Source organism: Aphis gossypii, chromosome 3 (genome assembly GCF_020184175.1).
Source record: "Aphis gossypii isolate Hap1 chromosome 3, ASM2018417v2, whole genome shotgun sequence".
Lineage (NCBI taxonomy): Eukaryota > Metazoa > Arthropoda > Insecta > Hemiptera > Aphididae > Aphis > Aphis gossypii.
In genome coordinates, this window is record NC_065532.1 from 51345763 (window position 1) to 51367682 (window position 21920).

The window sequence follows — 21920 nt, forward strand, 5'->3', positions numbered from 1 at the left end:
TAACAATGTAAAATGAAACATTTGACCTTTGTTTGTAAAGGAAAGGATTTAAAAATATATAACTTTAGTATGGGGTGACAGCTGATGTTGACAGAAGAAAAATTATGTTATACAAACATTAATTTATGCATAATATAACTTTTTGTCAAACTCGCGTGAATTTACACAATTCAGTACAAACACATCAAGTCCGTTAGAATTTTCATTTTGTTAACACTGACAAATAAACATTAAAATTATTTCTATTACTCTCATCGTACTGAACTAATAAAAAAAAATACTTTTATTCTGCTTTTTTCGACTCTTGTTATTCTATGAATGCACTAGTATAAAGCTACTACGACAGTATTGGTTACCTTCAAATTGTTGATAGATTTTTATAATTTTCGAGGACATTTCTAAATATATAGCATAGAATATAATATAGAATAAAAATTAAAAAATAGAATAATTTTTCTGTTAAGTGTTGAGAAAAAAAATTGAAGCAGTGAGTAATAAATTGAACTACTATACGTGATCTTTTTACACTTATTTTTTCACTGAACTGACATCGACTGTCATATTTCATTACATTTTATTATGAATTTATGAATAATATATACACAAATTATGTAAACTAGTCACGATGTAATAATTTATAGTTTAATCTCTATTTTTTTTTTATCTTAATAGTTGTCAAAGTTTTATTTTTTTTTAATAGTATATACCTTTTACACAATTTACATATTCTGAAGCAAATAATTTTTCATAATTGATTACCAATACTATATATAGTTTATTATTTATAAATTATAAGCATTTAAAGTTATGGGGACTAGAATAGTGTATGAAAAATTAATGGAATATTCCTTACGATCTTACCTTTTCACTAAATATCTCTAATAATACTAATATATAACAAATTATTGAGTTACATATTCAATATATTTTAAATATACCTATACAAATATTCAAAAAATATTTTCGTTCGTTGCCGTATAAAAAAAAAAATTATACAATCCTTTAGAACTGTTGGTATATGATATTGTATAATATGAATACTGAATAATACGAGTACAATATGCTCGAGAAAAAGATTTTGAATGTTTACAAATTAATTATATTTATGAATATTATTTACTCATATTAGATTTTTGGGTGTATTAATTATAGTATTAAAAAAATAATAATACAATGCAACTAGCCATTATACATTGAACAAGTTAATTCAGTTTGTTCTTAACATAAATATTTACGTTTTTTTCGTGATTCTTTCTATACGAATTGAATTCAATTAAATTGAAATTCTACTTAAGACTTTTACCTACCACAAGTTAATAAGTATTTACCAGTACTATACAAATATATCTATGGATAGCTTTTAGGTACTCTGGTACTCATACTAATTATAAATTTCAGACTCTCTGTTTTATTTTTTTAACATAAAATTTTATTTTTAACACTTCTGTTAATTGTTAAATTACCTCTAAAATATTTGAAAGTGCTTATGTAGAAATACCTACATTAAATAGTTATACAATTATATATGAATATTATTAAATTATAAAGCATTAAGCTTATATGTAACTTTCAAAAAATTTAAAATTTATGAAAATTGTAATAATATGTTATCTAAAATTCATAGGTAAGTTATAAGTTTTAAAGAGAGAGAAATAAGTTGGTATTTTTGAAATCAATTGCAGACAATTATTTTACATTTAAATCGAATAACCATTTTAAACATGTATGAAGTCACATGTTCACTGAACTTACTGCCATTCTTAATCTAATATATTTTATTAAACAAACGTGAATGACTTCAGACATTTGAGTCGTCTGCCGTTAGTAACTGAATGGCTGCTGGATTGATGTGTAGTCCTAGTTTTATGTTAATATGTGCAATTTAAATTTATAAAGTTAAAAATATTTATTACAAAAATATAATAAACATTACAATTTTATATTTTTAATTAAGTATAAAATATTATAATATATTATCTCAAAAATAAAAAAACAAATGATTTAAATATTGAAGACCAAAATATTTAATGATAAAATAAAAATAATAATGTAAAGTATTGGAAGTATTAAATTACAAAACTTTGCCAATAACTTTTTTATTAAAATAATGTTAATTTGTTAACACATTTTATTTAAATATTTTTCTTCACATTTCGACGAATTCTGATTGTATTCGGCATATGAAAAGTCAAGTACCTACACTTTGTAGAGTTCCAAACCTCTTTTCCGCGACACTGCACTCATTGTCAAGCTGAACAAAAAAATCTTATTTAACATTTATTATAAACTCAATTGTTCATTATTTACACCATTTATATTATTTATAAATTAATTAAATAATTTAGGTAATACATTATGGATATATTTTTCAATTTATATACCATATTAATTATTTGTGTTTCAGAATCATTATACCAATTTAAGGATACTAAAATTAATGCAATTGTTCCTTAATACAAGTCAACAAATGTATAATTGATTTTAAGAATTCTTTTTTAAATACACAATTATATAAACGATTTATAGAAAAAAAGGATATTTAAATTATAAAAATTCTTAAAATGGTTAGTCAATTTTTTTAACTATGTTAAATATGGAAGTATAAACAATTTAAAAAAAAAATAAAAGATTGATTAATTATAAAAACTAATATAATAATATTCAATATTGCTTCATTCGTTTAAATTTTAAAGATATTTAAATTCCTAGTATACTAATTATACATATTAAAACAACATATATTTTATTCTATGTTCAATAATAATAAATATGCTTTAATTATTTATACGTTAAATGCACAATTATATTCATGACGTATATTAACTACTGTTTACAAAAAGCATTTTGTAATTTAAGATAAGAAGCTTTCATAGAATTTGACAAAAGGGTTTTAAATAATGTTGTATTTTTGTTTTACAGGCGACGGTTCCATCGACGAGGCAGAATTTTGCGAAGTTTGCCAAAACAACGGCGTGCCTGCTGCGGAAGCTGCAGACGCATATAAACGATTCTCAAAGGTTAGCCTACTCCCTTTAACGATTTAATCACTAACTTTATAGTAAGCAGTAAGCCTTACTCCGGTCGTAATCTTACCGTAAATCCGGATAGAAATTGATGTGACCGGTGTAGCACTATCTACATTGATATGTCACAATGTTCGAAGATAATATTCTATCTGATTACCCTATATTAACTCTTTCCACTCTCAAACAAGAACAAAAAGATTTGACAACAGAAAATTAATCAAATATGTATATTTATTAACACGAATTAAACTTTAATAGACTACATTGTGTAAACTACTACACTTCTAATAATAATAATAATAACACAATGAATTACACGCATCTGTGTATGCGAAAATAACCATAACAATTATAATATTAAAATGTATTTATATAGGTGTGTTAGTTTTACAAAATTATGATTTATGTTGTCATTCAAAAGAGAAAAAACTTAAAAAATGATAACGATAAAAATTACAAAAAACATAATCTTTTCAAAAATGTTGTACCGCATACGTCTATGTAAAAATAATAGGTACTTACTTAACTACAAGATATTTAAAACTTTTTAAAATAATAATTACTTTGTATAAATGTATATAATATATATATATATATAATTCCCTTAAAATAGTTTGGAGTTATTTTAATTATATTAACTGAAAGACAAATATTAATGACATTGACCCTACTGAAAATAATAATATGCGGTCATTTAAAACAATAATTTTAACTGCGCAAGAATGTGCAACGTAACTGCGCTTTAAAATAATATGCCAACTTGGTAATAGGTTTTTATTTTACACTACAGCTTTCATATTCATTATTTTTATAATGACTCCAACTTTTCACCTGAAAATAAACAATTATTTTTTTTAAGTTCATTTCCCAATGAAAACAAAATAACACTTTTTGTCATAATTAAAATCCTGTAACTAATTAAGTGTGTTTTATTTTATACATTTACACAGGGCGGAACTGTTCAAGTCGCTCGCGATGAATTCGCTAAATACTGGGTGGAATTTTTCGCATCCGAAGATCCATTGGCATTGGGCAACTTCATTTTTGGCAAAACATCGTTCAACTAAATTACAAAAAATTTGAACGCGTCATATTTTTTGTATTATTTTTTTCTTTATAAACTAATACTTAAAATTGTGATAAAAAAAATCACATACATCAAGGATATTCAAAACGATAAATCTTCATTAGATATCATAATATAATATATCATATTCTATTTAAATAAGTAGACTACAAGCGTAGTAATTAAATTTTATCTAGTATTTAAATATACTATCTTAGTCAATTCTTCGTACGTATTTCGTTTAACTATTGTGATAAGATAAAATATGATGTTCAATAATATATTATTATTTATAATATAATTAATAATTTTCGATAATTCATATTACAAGTAATATTAAACAACAATTATTATTATTGGTCTAGACTCTAGATTAAAAAGAATATTTGCATTCTGTTCGTGACTTATTCGCATAAAAATAAAATCATGTAATATCATGCGTATTCATATTTAATATTAATAATTAAAATAATAACAACTAGCATATCGTACGTTGAACACATTTTTTTAAACTTTTAAGCTTATACACATTTATAAACATGTTTTTATAACACGCAATTGGGAATTAATTATTACGTCAATAGTAAAAATTTAAAAATATATATTTATATATATATGAGTACCACAAACCTCAAAAAAGTTGACTACTTTGAGTCAGTAAAGAAACAATAGCAATTTTATTCTAAAATAATCTCGTTGCCAAATAACGTTATACTATATTAATATAGCGTAAACTCAGGGTAACGATTTAATAATACATAATACAATATATTTGTATAAAATCACAAATCTCATAAATCACACATTATTCAAGTAACAATAATATTATAGCATCATATACATAATCATCATAACAAATATCATTATTAAACTATTGAATGGAAATATAAGTAATACGAAATCGAAAACAATAGTAAAGCTAATATTACTCCATTATATATTAATATTACGTATGGCCAACTATATAGAGGCACAGTAGAAAGTTAATAATAGTATTGAATTTTATGAAACAGTAAAATAGTAGAACATGTTTGTGCGTATTCATTATAATTTTTTTTTTTTTGTAATATTCTTTGTATTTCTCGGAAATGTTATACGTTTTAAAATGTATTGGCTGTCATTTCTGTAGTTTTTGATTCAAAAAATATACATACATAAATGTAATATTTCAACCATGTGGTTTTACTATTTTCTTATCATAAATTTTCAGGTGTTTCGTCGGGTTGAACAGTAGTATTTGTTGTAGCCTGCCGATCATTGGATCTAGCTACCTGTCTAGCATGCACCTCATCCAGTCGATCAGATATCATATCACTCCTGGCATTAGTCTCACTAACCTAAAAACAAACAATTTTATAAAAAAAAATAATTAATATTGATATCTTACTTTATAAATTGAATGTATTTAAATTATAAACAAATATGAATAATATAAACATATAATGCCTACACGATGAAAAAGTATTCACATACTTTTTTTCTTATTTGGTAAAGTGAAAAATATTCATAAAACAAAACGTAACATAATTAAGGTGAAAAATTAAAGTTTAAATAATAAATGTAATCTAACGTGGTATGATTCTATAATTACATATTTTAATATTTACATAATTATATGTAAACGTTAAGAGTGGACTTTCTAATTTAAATTCAATCTTTTTTACCTATAATGCATATTGTATAGAGAATTATGTAATATCATTAGGTAGAATAATTCTAATTTTATATCTTTTCTAATACTAAATTTATTGTATTTTACTTACTTGTCTGAATAATCCCAAACACTGTTCTTCCAATCTTTTTAATCTAGCTGCTCTTCGTTGAAGTCTTTCCTCCTCGTCGGGTCGTAATACAGCTGTAGCTGTATTTTGTTGCAGTCTTTCTTCTTTTTCAGTTCTTATAATTATTTCATCGGTTTGTAATGTATTGTTTTCGTTTGGTTGTAAAATTATTGATGTTGAAGACGTCGAAGTACTAGCTCCTGGTATTTCAACTAAAACTTCTGAATGATCTTCATTCTCCGATGTGGTCCGTCGTCCAGACCTTCCATATTGTCTTTGTAATTCTTCTAGCCGCTCACTTATAGAGTCACTGGTTCGAGAAGTACGTACCATTTGATTGAGCAACGATCTACTCTGTTTCTCTAATCTTTTAATCCCAGTTGCTTCGGTTTCTGACTGGGGTTCGTCTATTGCTTCTGTCTCTGAGGTATCCAAAGATAACGTTTTCAACCAACTTTCATCATCATCGCTGCAATCTCCACTATCGGCAATGGCCACTCGGCTCTCGTCATCTTCGAATCCACTCTCTACTGATGTACTACATTTTCTCCGAGCAAATTCTTCTCGTAACGACTGCCAATCTTCCTGAGATTGAGTATTCTTCAATCGGGCTTGATCCCATTTCTCTCGACAATATTCTAGCTCCTGTTTAAGTTCAGTTAATACAGTTCTCTTATGTTGCAATTCGTACCTTAAAATCTTTTCATGAGTATGCAGTTTTCTATGTTGAGCATTAAGCTTGGCTACAGCATTCCACGCTTTACACAATTCAGCAGATACAGTTGAAAGCCTTTGTTGCTGATGGCCAAGTCTTGATTCCAAATGATCGTTGAGAGTCTTCAGTCTACCGATATCTTTCACCAAAGAATTTTTTTCAAGGATAAGATCTTTAAGCTTCAAAAATGTTCTACTTACAGAAGCGACCCTTGATTCATTTGGGTCGTCTGGCTTATCCTCAATCTCTGTTTTATTGTCATAATGACCCAACAATTCAACGAGTATTCTCCAAACTTTTGGCAGATTTGAAGCAATTTTTTCTCGATTTGACGTACATTCTACTTCTTCGGAACGTTCCAATGTATCACCAGCAATATCCATCAACACAGAAGCTGTTTCATTAATATCCCCGTTGAATGTCAAGTCAGATATCAACTCTCTATTTTCCTCTAGCATCCGAGCGAATCTATCAAAGTCCGGTCCCTCATCACCAGATAATAAAGTAGAGAATAGATTATTAACTAAAGACATTTGTGATGCAAGGCTCATTCTATCTGCTGATGTAGTCATGTATTTTGCTTTCATTTGTTCATATTCGATTTGTTTACCTTGAACATCTGTTTCGAGTTTTGCTATAAAATCATTCATACCCTGCTTACTGTTAAGTTCTTCTGCCAATTTCGCTTCTAACAAAGAATTTTTAGCTCTCTCTTTATTAATTTCTCTTTCATGTCCCATAGCTGCTGCTTCTGCCCTTTCTTCATAAAGCCGACGTAAATTTCTTATATTGTCGATTTGCTTTTGGTACTCCACACGCAAATCAGCCAAACATTCGTCCGCGTGTGATTCCATTTCTTGTAATCGTTTTTTTAAGTCAGTCACCTATTATAGAGGTAGTTATCAAAGATTGTTCAACAAATTATGGAATTCCATAAATACTATGAATTATTCACCTGTGCTTCTCTGATTTTCAACATATCATTGCTGATGTTTGCCACTTGCTTTAGAGCTTTGACCTGTTGTTCTAATCCATCTTTTTCTTTTCTCACCATTTCCAATTCTTCTTTGCACTCCCTCAATCGATTCATTTCTGCTTTAATCGACGAAAGAGCGTCATGCCGCCGTTCGCGTATACTCGCCAAATATCTGTCGAACTCATCTGGATCTTTGGCATCAATAGCAGTACTTTCAAAAGACTCTTCAACTAAATCCTAATAATAATTATATAATAATAATTGTTTGTATGAGTAGTAAATTAGTATTAATTATTACTGGTGCTGTTAAAGCTGGCAAATCTGCCGGACGACTCCATATTGCACCCATCTGAGATAGTTGCACTATAATAATAAATAAATAATATCTTATATCATAATCATTATGCAATATTGAGGTTTAAATTTATTAGAATTTGATAGGTCACATAAAAAGCATAGTTCAAAATCTATTTTTATTTTTGACCTAAATTTAATAAAGTGTTTATAATAGTTACCTATTTAGTTCAACTACACAGTCTACTTTCGATCAAATGTTATAGTGAATTATATATATATTGAATAATTTAATTAAAATGTATATACATCACTACCTGACTTATTTAAAAATACATATATTTTAAATGTCTTAGGGTTAATATAGACTTAAAGCAGGTTGTCATATTACATATTTTTAAGTAAAAGTTTAACATAATTTATTAATAATATAAGAACATAAAAATTCAACAGTTAACAATTAATTATCTATTCTGTGCCAAGCTACCTAAAAGAATTCAATGGCATTCATTTATTCTAAAACATCAAATAAATTATTTTTACTCTTTATTAGTATATAATTTTATTTTTTTTACTGCAGTATATAAAACTTCAAAAAAAATTAACTACGTAATTTATTGAAAAGCAATTATCGATTTTCCTGCAATAGAACCGAGAAATACTAACAATCGAAACCACGGCTGAAGATAGTGTGTAATGTATATGTAATGATGTATAAAACAAAATATTACTCACCGGAACATTAAATAATAATACTAATTAGTAATTAGTAATTATACAGATTAACTAATCAACATAGCAAAACCAAAACCAAACACATTACCTACTTAGTAAAACATTGACGACGCGTGAGTTTTCGCGGGATACGGGTTTTAATTTTTAATTTTAATTTTTAAAGCGCAAAAACGCGCGCTCACACCTCGCATATCATGTACGATGTGTGTAAATATACCGACTGTAATATACTGTATTATTATAGCTATACCTGCATAGCATAAACACAATTGTAGCTATACCGATTTATCATATCCGACGTGTAATTACATAAGTAAATAAAAAAAATGTCACATTACCTGGTCGGACAATGAGATTTTCCTTACAATCGTGCTCAGGCGATGCTGTATATCCGGTCGTAGTGTGATGTCGTGTGGTGTGGCGCGCACACGGTCTATAATTATAATAAGTATATGTATCTGCCGCAGTAGGTACTCAATCCGTGTCGGACTGACGCGTGCGCGCGTCGCACGGGCAGTTACTAATCATAGCCAGAGGTCTATTTTTACGTCTAAGACGCAATTCTCCGGCCAAATTATAAATCGCATTTCGGTCGGTGTGCGCTTTTTCTTGAAACGCACGCGAGAGTCCGTCCGACGCGATAACTGCACGCCGGCCGATAAGCCAATCGGTGGGACGCGCACAAAGAAAATTCATATTATAAAGAAACAAAAAAAAAATAAAATAAAAAAAAAAAAAACGATCTCACATAAACAAGTTAGAACAGCCGCCTTCATGGCAAACCAAATTGAACCAGCAGAAACTGAACAGATGGCCGACGATTATTGGCCAAAAGTTGTAAGTCGATTTTTTTTCCAAAATCGTTTTAAAAATTAGGTCAAATTACTCAAATTGATTATTTTTCTAGAATGTATACTGCATACAGTATTGAGAGTTCGGATCCATTGTTTCAATTTTTATAATATAATATAGTGCTTAATTAGCTACTTAAGTGCACCAAGTCTTAAAATATTAAATAATAGTAGTTTAGATAGAATATACAACAATATTTTAACACGATACCAAAATGATAATAGATGCAATTTAAAATAAAATAAAAATTTAAAAGCTTTTAAGTTTTTTTGGTAAAATTTTACTTAGGATAACCACGAATATACAAAGAAATACATCACTTACCTAGAAAAATCTTGTTAAACCAAATGTCATGTCTCTCGAGACAAAGAAAAAGTATAGCAGATGTCAAGCAAACCTTGTAATTTTATTAAGTTAGTTACACTGTAATAATTGTGTTAAATTTTAATTCAATGATGAATCATTGTACTTAAATGAAAAGCGATTCTGAGACAAAACAATGCGTAAGCCTCTATATATTTCTAAAAAATATTTAATAATATATTTAGCATATAGGTAGTAATAAAATTACATAGTTTATTTTATTATTATATAAATTATAATATTATATTATTGGTAATAACTTAACTACCAATAATAACTAATAGGTAAGTCTTTAACGATGGAAAACAAAGTGAATAAGTTTGTGGAATAAATAACATAAAATAGTTCAAAATATTTTAAAAATTTAATTGTGTACCTATAGAAATTATTATAGGTACAACGTTTCAAATTTTTCAAATTTCAAATTCAAATTTCAAGTCCATTGTCTATTGATGAATATTTTTTTGAAAATAAAAAAATATACTTGGTAAAGATAATAATCTCTATAGGTAGTTATTTCTTTATGGATCACAATTATGCAAAAAATATAGTGAATTTTTTTCCTAGTTTTACTTTTTGTTAGGTATATTATTGATAATTTATAAATACATATTGTACATAATAAGCAGTTTTCAGAATTAATACATAAAAAAATAAATATTATACTACTCCTATAAGCTTTATCTCGAGATGAAGTAGTAATTTTATATACAATATAATACTTTTGTTAAAAAAAAAAGTACAGTTGGTTATTTTATATAGTCGTATATTCGTATGGCAACATTAAATCCAGACTTTTTTTGTAGGCTGAATAATCCTAAGAAAAGCCACCTATAAACTATTTTCCCCACTTAATACCACGCACAGGTAATATTTTTCTTATCGACAATTGGGATTTAATAGTTTGTACCAAGATGGTGAACGAAAAATTTTTTGGTACACTTAATCTTGACAGGGATATCATAAGCTCTAAATTCTCTTACACAAATAAATTAAATTTGGTTAGTTTATATTTTAATGAATTTATTAATTATGAACATTATATTATATTTTGTACAATAGGCACCAGCCATTAGAATTCCCAAAAGCGTATAATTATTTTTGTTGAACCTCATTACACTAAAAACATAATGCTATACTCAGATTGTTCATGTTCCCGTGTACTTCTCTCTCGTTATTGACGAGTATAAAATAAATGGACCAAGATGTATACCAACCTCGGCTATAAGTCCATTTCTTGATAGGTTTAATGAAATAATACAGTCAAAACCAATACATTCATGGCTTTTATCAGAATCTAAAATACGTTTCAATAAGTTATTTACAAATCGTATAGTAAGTAAGTGATTAAAATTAATAAAATAATGATAAAAATAAACAATTTAGTTTACATCTTTGATTTAATGACAACCAATTTTGTATTAACTCACTGAGTGGGTCAAGAAATATTACGTAGATTGTAGGCAATAGACGTTTAGCTGATTTACTGGTGTATACTATTCGTGGAGATTTAAATAATTTACGAGGAAATTCCAATTAACTAAGTAAATATATGCATTTAGAATATTGAGATATATACCGTATTAAATTATAGTAATTTGCAATAAAATGACAGTGCATTGGAACCACATAAGATAATATATGTTTTGATGGGACCAAAAAAATGGTTCGTTTTACGATGTTTTAAACTTTATACCGACTACCGAATACGTTTTAGCTATCGATTTCGCTGTATAATATATTATGTTGAGTTATTATATTGGCACGCGGCCCATCCGTTGTTCTCTTCCGGGAAAACGCAATTATTATTATCATTATTAATCGTGTACTCGACACGACGGCTATATTTTATTATTACCTACGTACCAACTACCAATTATACGTATGACATTATTTTATATTATAGGCACAATGTATCATATACATTTGATAATTCGAGGGCATTACGTGATATAATATGTAATTTGTATTATAATATTGTCACCAATATTTCGGAGATATGAGATCTACTTATAATAGCTATAGCCCTGTTTTAAATTAAAAGAAAATCACGCCTTATGAAAATTCAAATACGTTTAATATCGACTATTCATGGTTGAGATGAGTGTTGATCAATTACGTTGAAAATATTTACCGATGTCATTACACTATAGGTACTATAGTTATTAAAAAACAGTAATAAATAGTATTCATATAATCAATGTTTTTACCTATACGTAAAAATGTACGAATTTCATTCAATTTACACTCATTGGTTTAAGACTTTGACATTATTTAAATATTAAGATAATAATAATAAATCGAACGAAAAATGGTTATAAACGGAAACAGTTTGTCAGCTAATATTGGATATCGGTAAAGAATATTTTATAATAAATTTATTTTTATATTAGTAATACGGCAGACGGTAGGTTGAACTGATTTTTTACAAAAACTCAAAATATGTAATATAATACAGTGAGTTTTGCTTAATGTGATCAAATTGTTTCAGGTCATTTTTTTTTTAACCGGTTGATTACATAAAATATTTTTTTAACGATTCATACATAATATGCTTAAAATAAAGTAAAGAAACCATCTATTTTCAATTGTGCTTGAAAATCTACTAATTTCATTTATTAGTCTTAAATTTTAAATACATATTATATTAATTATTAATATACATTTTATTTTGGTGAATTATGTCAAATTTTGGAATTCACACGCTTTAAAAAAATTGCTTTTAATATTTTCTATACCTATTTTTAAATTTAAAAAAAATAACTTAGGGATTTCGTTTTAAATCTTCAAATTTGTTGATAGTCTAAAAGTTCTTATAAGCAACGAAAATGCTAAACACTTTTAAATAATGATTTAAAATTAATCTAAACATTTTCATGAAAACTGCATTGTGTATAGGAAATAATAATTATAGTTATAGGTACTAAAATATTTCAAGTGTCCATCTTAATTTCTAAGTTTGTACAGTAAATATTTTTGAACCAAGTATCAAAAATTGTTATTTTATTTGTTATTTTATTATATTTATTGTCAAAATTTGAAATTTTCTCTTTATTTAATCACTTACAAAAAATTGATATGACTTAACGCCACAATTGTTTGTTTAATTTCAATTAAAAACCTCATGAAGAATCTATTGTATTAAATTATATTCTTGGGTATTTAAAATCTTTGCTTCAACTCTCATGCAAAAAAAAGTTGATAAGAGATTGTTCAATGAATTTAACCGCATTGTAAAATCACAAGAAGTCGAGAAATATACGTTCAAATATCCAAAAATGTCACATGGAGCAATAATAGCCATAATATAAGGTCAATGAAGTTCACATCATATACAAACATGCTATTTATATAAATCTCTGTTCAGTTCTTTGACTTTTCGTTTACGCTCGTGGTTACTGCTTTGTAATATTATTTTATAACAATACATATTTTTCAATATCTATTCTATTCGCGTATGATTTATTGTTGAAATAGATATATGTAAATTGGTCTCAGACCAATTTTTTTTTTTTTTTTAAAAGAGTGTATTTTTGTAAATCGTAGACTATAATATTAGTGTACTGCTGTATTATAGCGTTTATGTTTGTACTATACCTATCTATGATGGTATAGTATCACAGCTTAGTCTGCATTGCGTTACTGTTGCCGCCTTGGCAATCAGCCATGTTATTATTCTATACATTTCTATGCATAATACTGTAAACGCGCTTTTTTTGTTTAAATGTAGCAAAATTAATTCTAAAAAATAATAATAGATTTGTCCTCGAGACTTGACTTTTAGAATATGATGAAACCTTGATCTTGAACAAAATTCATATATATTATATACTCTACATGACTACATTTTTGTATATTTTTTAAATTTATAGTTGTACAACTGAACAAAGGCTTATATTATTTAGTATTCGATAAATATCTTACAATATTTCAAATAAAGCATACTAGCTTTACCAAAGATCGTGGTAAATCATAAGATTTAAAATAATCGCATTGCCCTTCATTACCATAAAACCCCTAAACCAACCCGACTCGACCGCATTTCTTTCCTAACACTTATACAGTAGTTATACTTATACCTAAACGATTTCGTATACTTTTGTTTCGCAAAACATACGCCTGAATCCTGACTCAGTACACTCAAAATAAATAAGCATTACGCAGGGTATACTTATTGTAGTAGCAACATAATATATTAATATATCATATCTACTGATACTCTTTTGAGTTCATTTATATGAGCTATTTTCAAAACCGACTTGCACAATAGATTATACAAATAATATGAAATTGTAATTTGTATCTTTAAATAATTTTTAAATAATCATATTTAGATACTATGGCGGTCCATTAAAAATATTTTAAGAAATAATTTATAGTATTATGCCTATTATTATTTTTTATTATTTGTTCCTTTTGAACTAAGCAAAATTACGTGTATTTTATAATAATAAGCGTATTATAATTTTATAAATTTGTAGTCTTATATTTACATATATTAAAACAATAGTAAAAATAATAGGTTATACGTATTTAAGATCTTAATGAGTCGTATTTGAGCATCTCTACTGCGCCAAATAGATTTTCTATTTTTAACCAAACCTGAGATAAATAAAACAAATGATTAATAACAAAATATATGCATATTAAATCATGAACTCATTAAGTATTTTCGAGTAAAAATTTATTCAAATGATAATTAATTTTATATTTCAACAGCGCTTTGATCTTCGAGTTCTAACTTCTAAAACATGTAATTATATACATATAGTAAAGTTAATTATATTATCGCTCTTATATACAATTTTAAATCAGAGACACATTTATTATTGGATTTGTTTTTTCACATTTTCGTACACTGCGGTGTGTTACATTAGGTACTTAAACTTGCTGGATACGAATATGCCATTGGCGATTGACAATTCAAGGGTTGTCACGCAGACCCGACGAATAATCATCGAATGTTTAACAGTATATTATACAGTTGACGTTCCTATACATAAACTATATATTATATAGTGACTCATTTCGTATACAGACCATTCACTACGACAAATATATCTATATTATATATATGTATAATAGATGGGTACATAATAATATATTATATGCATGTACCATTCCGTTTGGCCGCTCAAACGAGTTGAATAATGTCACCGTGTACATAAAGCGGTGACGATTTAGACAGTGTTTTATATGCACAAGTCGAATATACAAATGCATTCAAATTTGTTTGTATGTACATACCTGCACGGTTATACTGCAGTATACCTATACTGTTACTATACATATTATGCAATAGCTTTATTTGTAGGTACCTATATAGATGATGTGTGTATCGATTGACGTTTATTTTTGGTTACTCGGGTGTCACTGTAAGATCGTTTTTTAACACGCTTACCATATTCAAATGACTATATATATTATTATCATGCAATATACGTGTAGATAAAATCTGTGACGCGACTACTCGTCTAAACTCTGAACCCTTAAAAAACGAGCAGTTCAGTATATTCGACACACCCCTCGACGTTTTGTAAGTGATCAATAAGATTTTATAAAAGCATTCGACTACATGAAATTATAATTATAAATATATTGACTGGGATTTATGATCAAAAGCCGCTGTTACGAGGATTAATACCGATGAATGTACTTATAACTGTATAAGAACATCAAAAAGTATAAATCATGTTAGAATATTGTAGGTAAATACCGAACTTATAATTTTTCTTAAAATGTCAATAATCTTCGGATATATAATGAGAGCTTTGCGCTTATTGTTAAAATAATTTATTTAAAATGTATATAATTTATTATAAATATTCACAGTAAAACTCTACCATAAACTGAAAATACAAGAAAACGAATTTTTATTGACAATATAAATTACAAACAATAGTATTGAAAGCCCATTAAGTCAAAACACTAAATAAGTATACAAGAATAAGTACCTACTTAAATAAATTAATAACTGTAGATAATCCTATATTGTTCCATTTATCATCCTATCTTTCTTAGATTGTTTATATATTATACTAATCCACATTTATACATATTATTCTATTCAATTATTTAATATTCATGTCATATCTACATAAATCCAGATTAAAACTGAGATTCTTGTATCAGTAAAGACTATAAAGGATAGACAATAGGTGTGCAGCATACTGTAACTGACTTCAATCTGGCATATTATTCAGTGCTTAAATTGAAGAAGGAAATACCTGTTTTCTTTTTTAAAAATGTTTTAAAGTACACCTTATCATTTTTTTATTAAGACGCTAAGAAGACTCTTTTTAAAATTTTATAAACTAATGGTAAAAGAAGAAAATTCTAATAAAAATGTCAATAAAAATAATAGTTCTTTACAATGACATAGGTAAGGGTGGCTGGGGGGTTAAACCCCGCTATCTATTACCAAAATCCTAATTAGACAAAATAAATAAGTGAAAATAAAAATCATTTCTAATTTAAAAAATAATATACAGGTACATTATGATAAATTTTAATAAATACTCTTCTGAGTAAAGACAGAACATGAATATTTTAGTGATAAAATTTTACAAAAATATATGTTTATTATGCTATTGTAATAAAAACAATTATAATTAGGTAATAAGAAATGTAAAAACCCAGAATTCGGATAATCAATTGTTTTCGTTATCAGCTTGTTTATTAAAATATATATTAAACGAATAGATTATTGTTTTACATTTACCTTGCAGTACCTATACGACCAGTATGCTTATAACATCGATACCTATCGATCGTCTCAAAATTTAAGATTTAGTGTAGTCATTATTTGAAACCTTTGGTACCTATGAAGTATGCACCGATCACTTCAGTGGATATAGAGAGTTCGTTTTCTATGTATAAAAATATTCTGTCGGACAATAGAATCAGTTTCACTTCCACAAATCTTGGAAAATGCATGGTGAATAATTCTTTTTTTTTTAATTTAAATTAATTTTTCAAATTTTTTAATTTTTGGTCGTGCTTTTTTAAAAATAAATATGCTTCTTTTTACATTTTTAAAACAATCGTGTGCTTTTTTGTTGCTTATTTTGCTTTAAAATCCGAGCCCTTTATATAATATATGTATTAGGTATGAAGTAATGAATTGATAGTATCTTTATATATTTTGAGTGGAGGTAGAAAAACTATTTTAGTCATATCAGTCCTCTCAAATAAATCCTAAATACACCACTACAGTACCTACACAACTTACAAAACATATTAACACTATTTAATTTCAACTATTACTAATATACCTACCTAATTAATAACTATATCAAATTTTGATCCATTTTTACATCAATATAAATTATTTTAATTTTTCTAAAAGTACCATTAAAATTTACAAGACAATACCTCATCAACATATGTTGTGAAATTGGTTTCAAGTTAATTTAAAGTAGGTACTTAAAAATATTTGATTTTTTTTTTTACAGTTATAGTTTAGGTAGATATATTTGCAAAATATATTTCCATACTCTATAAATTGTAAGGAACAAAAGTCGATTTTCATGAAAAAACTTGAAAATTCCAATATCACGTTTGGATTTAAACCCCTCAAGTGCTAATAAAGGAATCAAATATACATAGATATCTAATACTATATACTGAAATACGGGGCGGGACTTTATAAAATAACACAAGTACACGATAATGATAATATCTTTATTACCATTAAGTGTAAATAAAGGTCATAAATGTTACCGTATTCATAACACTGACGCTTCAAGGGGATGTACTCTGGTATCATTAAATTTATTTTTGTTTTACCAAAATAGGCAATAAATTATAATTATTGGACTTATATGTATAATATTATCATAATTTATAACATGATATTTAAATGCATGATAATAACAATAATTTAGGAAATGAAAATAAATTTCTTTACTGGACCACATAAAAAAAATATAAACCGGAAAAAAAACTAATGTATAGTTACTTAGCATAACTCAATAGCATTATTTTACATTTTCCCACGGGAATAGTAACTATTTTCATAAGAGGTGTACCTAAGTCCTATGTACCAGAATTCATACATTATAATGTCATATCATTAAATATAATACCATATTATGATTAATAAATAAAGTTACATTTTATACTTAGTACTTTTGGGTTGCCAAATAAAAATGAATATTTTCGAAATCTAATATAAAAACCATGGCTAAATATTTAGCCATGATAAAAACGTTAAACAAAGATGAACAAATGGGATCTAGATCTAGATTCTTAAATTTTACGGGTTGTTCTCATTTCTGAAAATTTGACGTCTACCGAATTATAAAAGAATGATTAAAAAATAGATTAAGTCTAGAAAATCTACAATATTGTTGATAGGTAGCCAGGTAGGTACCTAGGTACTTAGATAAAATAACTCGTCTTTTGACAATTGAAAACAATGTGTTTTAATTTTATCATTATTCATTAGGAACTTAAAAAATTATTGAATATACCTACTTATAAGACTTAAGATGCAGTGAAATTCTAAAATCATAATTTATATTGTCTATAGGCTATATTCAATATTAACTGTTTCTTCAAGTACCTAATTATTCATATTATTTAATACATTCTAATAGAAGATACCTATGAACCTTATATCATATTATATCCTTAAATCCTTTGTTCTGACAAAATATTATTTTTAATATGTAGCCGTGTAGGTTTTTTCGAATTGTTCTGAATATTTTGTGGGGGAGAGGCTGTGTATAGTATACAATTGTTAGCTGAAAATTTAAACAAACAAACTTACAGTAAATTTAATTATTATTTCACCTAAATTAAGAATATAAAAATATGATTTTATTTTAGTATTTGTTGTGTGATATCCCGGAAATTCATTATTATTATTATCTTAAGCCATTGTCACTATGTAGTTAGTCACAAGTCACAACTCAGTATTCACTATTCACTACTTCAATACATGATAAAATAGATTTTGTTGTGCTTCAATCACAGAATAAAGATTGACTTCAATACCTAGTCAGTACTCAGTACTCAGTGGTGGATAGTGGTGTACTGGTGTAGTACTCCGGCGATACTGTACCCGCGATCGCTCGTCAGCATTTTATTTTATTTTTTTTAATTATTTTACTTATGTACGATGTGATCCTGATAATAGCAACTGGCAGTGTTGGGTTTTTTTATTGATTTTTTACAAATATATATGTATATGAATGTACTTGCCTGTTTTATACACCTACTAATTAAATCATACGTTATTTGAGTGCAAATAAGTCCTACAAATTATAAAATTATAAGTTATAACATAAGAGTAGAACTGTAGAAAATAAGACTTATATTAATGTGAAAAAAATGTTATAACAAACTATATAACATTTTCTTACTTAGCAATTATATTATGAATCGCACAAAAAATGATTTTTTCATCATTTCAAAGTGGAAGATGTTTAATTAGATTACTATTTCTATTACAGATCGCTATAATAAAATTGTATTGAGAAGTGATTAAAATGCTTTCATTTGTCTTTGTCAAACAATTGGTTTTATTTGGGTGTAGTACATATACTTATACTTTCAGTTAATATAAATATAATAATAATATTAATTTTTTTAATATTTTATTTATTAGTTTGAAAAAAAAAAAAATAATATTACATGAAACATTTGATAAGATAACATTAATTAATACATTGTTTAATGCCTATTCCCTTTAACCAAAGCTTATGTATTCTAATACGTTAATTATTACTAATTAATTAAAATCTTCAAATACTGAGCAATTTCAATAGACACAACTGTTTATTTTAAAATAAAATAAAAATGTTATAAAAAGAATTTTAATTTCATAAGAACTTTACTAGTTTACTGATTAGGTTATATACTTAGTGCAAACTTTCATCCACTATTAATATTATTAAACTGAATATTCAACTTTTCAAAATAACAATGCTGTCTGTATATCAATATCATAAATAGTATGAACATACATTTTTAATACATTTTGGTCACAAGGTATTTGGTGTATATAATTTAAGTACAACTCTTTTCTGATTATAACGATTATATCAACACATCATAATATTATTATATGAAGTATAATCATTTTTTCATACTTATAACTCTTATTTGATATTTCTAAGTGGTATATTTTAGTCTTACCGACGTCTAGACATCTGTATACTAAAATTAAGATGTATCGAAATTATTTAATAACAATAAATTGAAAATAAAAAATATATATATTATTTTAAATAAATATACAAGATTAATGAAATATAATATAATATGCAATATGAAAGTGAATATAATACAATTTTGATCTGAACATAGATTTAAATTCCTTCAACGGGGTTTTTATTTTTTCTTAACAAATGGTAACTTGGTAATAGTTTGACCAAAAATTCACGATGACCTCCGGGAACCTAAAAATATATAACAAATTATTGTTTATCAAAAGCAAAATATTGAATTAAAAACAAACTAAATTTGTTTTTACTTACTGATGGTTTACAAAAAGCTTTTTGTCTAGTACAATTTTTACCATACACACAAGTACCATCTTCAATAGGAGCGGTAGATGTTAGGTGGCAACCTGCTCCAATAATGCAATCATTACCTATGGTTAAATTACGACCAACATAACCTAAACATTTTTAAAATCATGTTTTTAATTGAAATAAGAAATAAGATTTAGTATAATATATTCCATTCACATGAAAAAGGAACCTTAGTGGCCAACTTGAATACAAGAATATAGTTTTAAGGGATATAAAAGGTTGGTTAACCGAATTGGTGAGGAAGACAAATGGATGTTAACTGACCACCCCTGATAAAAACTGGCCACCATACCACCACAGAGGTACCTTATTAATGTAAATGGACTATGTTGAGTTATTTCTATACTTTTTGATTCAAATATGTTATTGTCTCCAATAGACTTGACTCCTTCAATAATTGAATATACTTCAAATACATTATTAGAACCAATTTTCAGTGTCACTGGCTCAGACTGTTCTTCTCCGGGTAAAAATCTATTTATAAATACAATTTATTGAATCAATATATTAATATTACATAAGTAACTATAAAATTATAATATTATATATATTATATAATCATAGTAATCATACATTTATTTATTTTATCTTCGTAACATAATATTAGAGATACAAATACTTAAATATTAATATTTACTTTTAAAAAGTTACATTATTATTATTTAGTTTGTATTTTATTTATCTATCTAAAACTGACTTTTATTATCTACTCTATGAGAGTTTTTATCATCTCCATACCTTTTCTCCTGATTATGAATTATAACTTTAATTGTTTTTACTTATTAGGACTCTTTCCAAGTCCTTCTCAACCACATCAAATTACCTAATTATAATTTCTATATAATTCAATTTTTCTACACCCATAATTTTTATAAATTACACAAAATAATAAAACAATTCATTAAAGACTGATTATCTTATATATAACAGTATTTTATATTATTGACTTAACACAAAAAGTTTTTTTATAAGTGAAAGGTATTTTTACCGTAAATTTGCAAATTTAACTTTTCAAATACAGTTTTATAATAGTGGATAAAAGTATCAGTTTAGTCGTAAATCAGATTCATATTTAATACCTAATGACACTCACTTGTGAATAATATTGACATATTCTTCTATAATATTATTTTCTCCTATTTCAATGGGTCCAGCTTCGGCAATTAAAGTTACACCAGGATGAATTATTGTAGATGCGCCAAAACTTACTTGACCCTTTACTTTAATTTCTTTACAAACCATAGCTCCCTGAGCAATTTTAATCCTGAAAATTCAAATTATCATTGAGTGACTCGTTCAAATTAAGGAAAAAATAATAATTTTAAATTTTAATTCTACTTATTTCCATATTTACTTACTTAGATGACATTTTGTAACAAAATCTAGGAATTGAATCAATACTATTATTTGTTACCTAATTGTTGCTATAATCCAACGTCTAATATTTTTTGAAATTAAATGAATAAGTTTAAAATTAAAATTATAGCTAATAATATTATAAAAATATTAACTATCATTACTTACAATATTCTAAAAACAAATTGATTACATTTTATGATAACAAAACAAAA

The 21920-nt window shown here is 26.3% G+C and overlaps 4 protein-coding genes across 6 annotated transcripts in view; 2 read left to right on the top strand and 2 right to left on the bottom strand.

Moving 5' to 3' along the window:
- LOC114122455 (calexcitin-2) overlaps positions 1-5264 on the top strand; it is a 76075-nt gene extending 70811 nt beyond the window's left edge. The window contains exons 6-7 of the mRNA XM_027985123.2: positions 2920-3017; positions 3977-5264. Coding sequence (XP_027840924.1) covers positions 2920-3017; positions 3977-4093 — 215 coding nt within the window. The 3' untranslated portion in view covers positions 4094-5264. The remainder of the gene's footprint in view (positions 1-2919; positions 3018-3976) is intronic.
- Positions 3239-9323, bottom strand: LOC114122454 (myosin-J heavy chain). Of its 3 annotated transcripts, none has more exons than XM_027985122.2 (6): positions 8932-9323; positions 7863-7927; positions 7544-7801; positions 5856-7472; positions 5247-5429; positions 3239-3857 (listed from the first exon to the last, which is right to left on the bottom strand). In XM_027985122.2, exons 2-5 carry the CDS (start codon positions 7911-7913, stop codon positions 5289-5291), a joined length of 2067 nt encoding a protein of 688 aa, XP_027840923.2. In that variant the 5' UTR covers positions 7914-7927; positions 8932-9323; the 3' UTR covers positions 3239-3857; positions 5247-5288. The 3 variants fall into 3 exon arrangements, with proteins under 3 accessions (XP_027840923.2, XP_027840921.2, XP_027840920.2); XM_027985120.2 differs by lacking the exon at positions 3239-3857 and adding an exon at positions 3941-4089; XM_027985119.2 differs by lacking the exon at positions 3239-3857 and having other exon boundaries at positions 4674-5429.
- The window catches only part of LOC114122432 (lon protease-like), a 28944-nt gene continuing 16346 nt past the window's right edge, over positions 9323-21920 (top strand). Inside the window, exon 1 of the mRNA XM_050203245.1 lies at positions 9323-9430. The gene's annotated coding sequence lies outside the window, so the exon portion shown is untranslated. The remainder of the gene's footprint in view (positions 9431-21920) is intronic.
- Positions 20013-21882, bottom strand: LOC114122456 (dynactin subunit 6). The gene is made up of 5 exons (XM_050203249.1): positions 21708-21882; positions 21443-21613; positions 20696-20823; positions 20293-20435; positions 20013-20214 (listed from the first exon to the last, which is right to left on the bottom strand). Exons 1-5 carry the CDS (start codon positions 21716-21718, stop codon positions 20125-20127), a joined length of 543 nt encoding a protein of 180 aa, XP_050059206.1. The 5' UTR covers positions 21719-21882; the 3' UTR covers positions 20013-20124.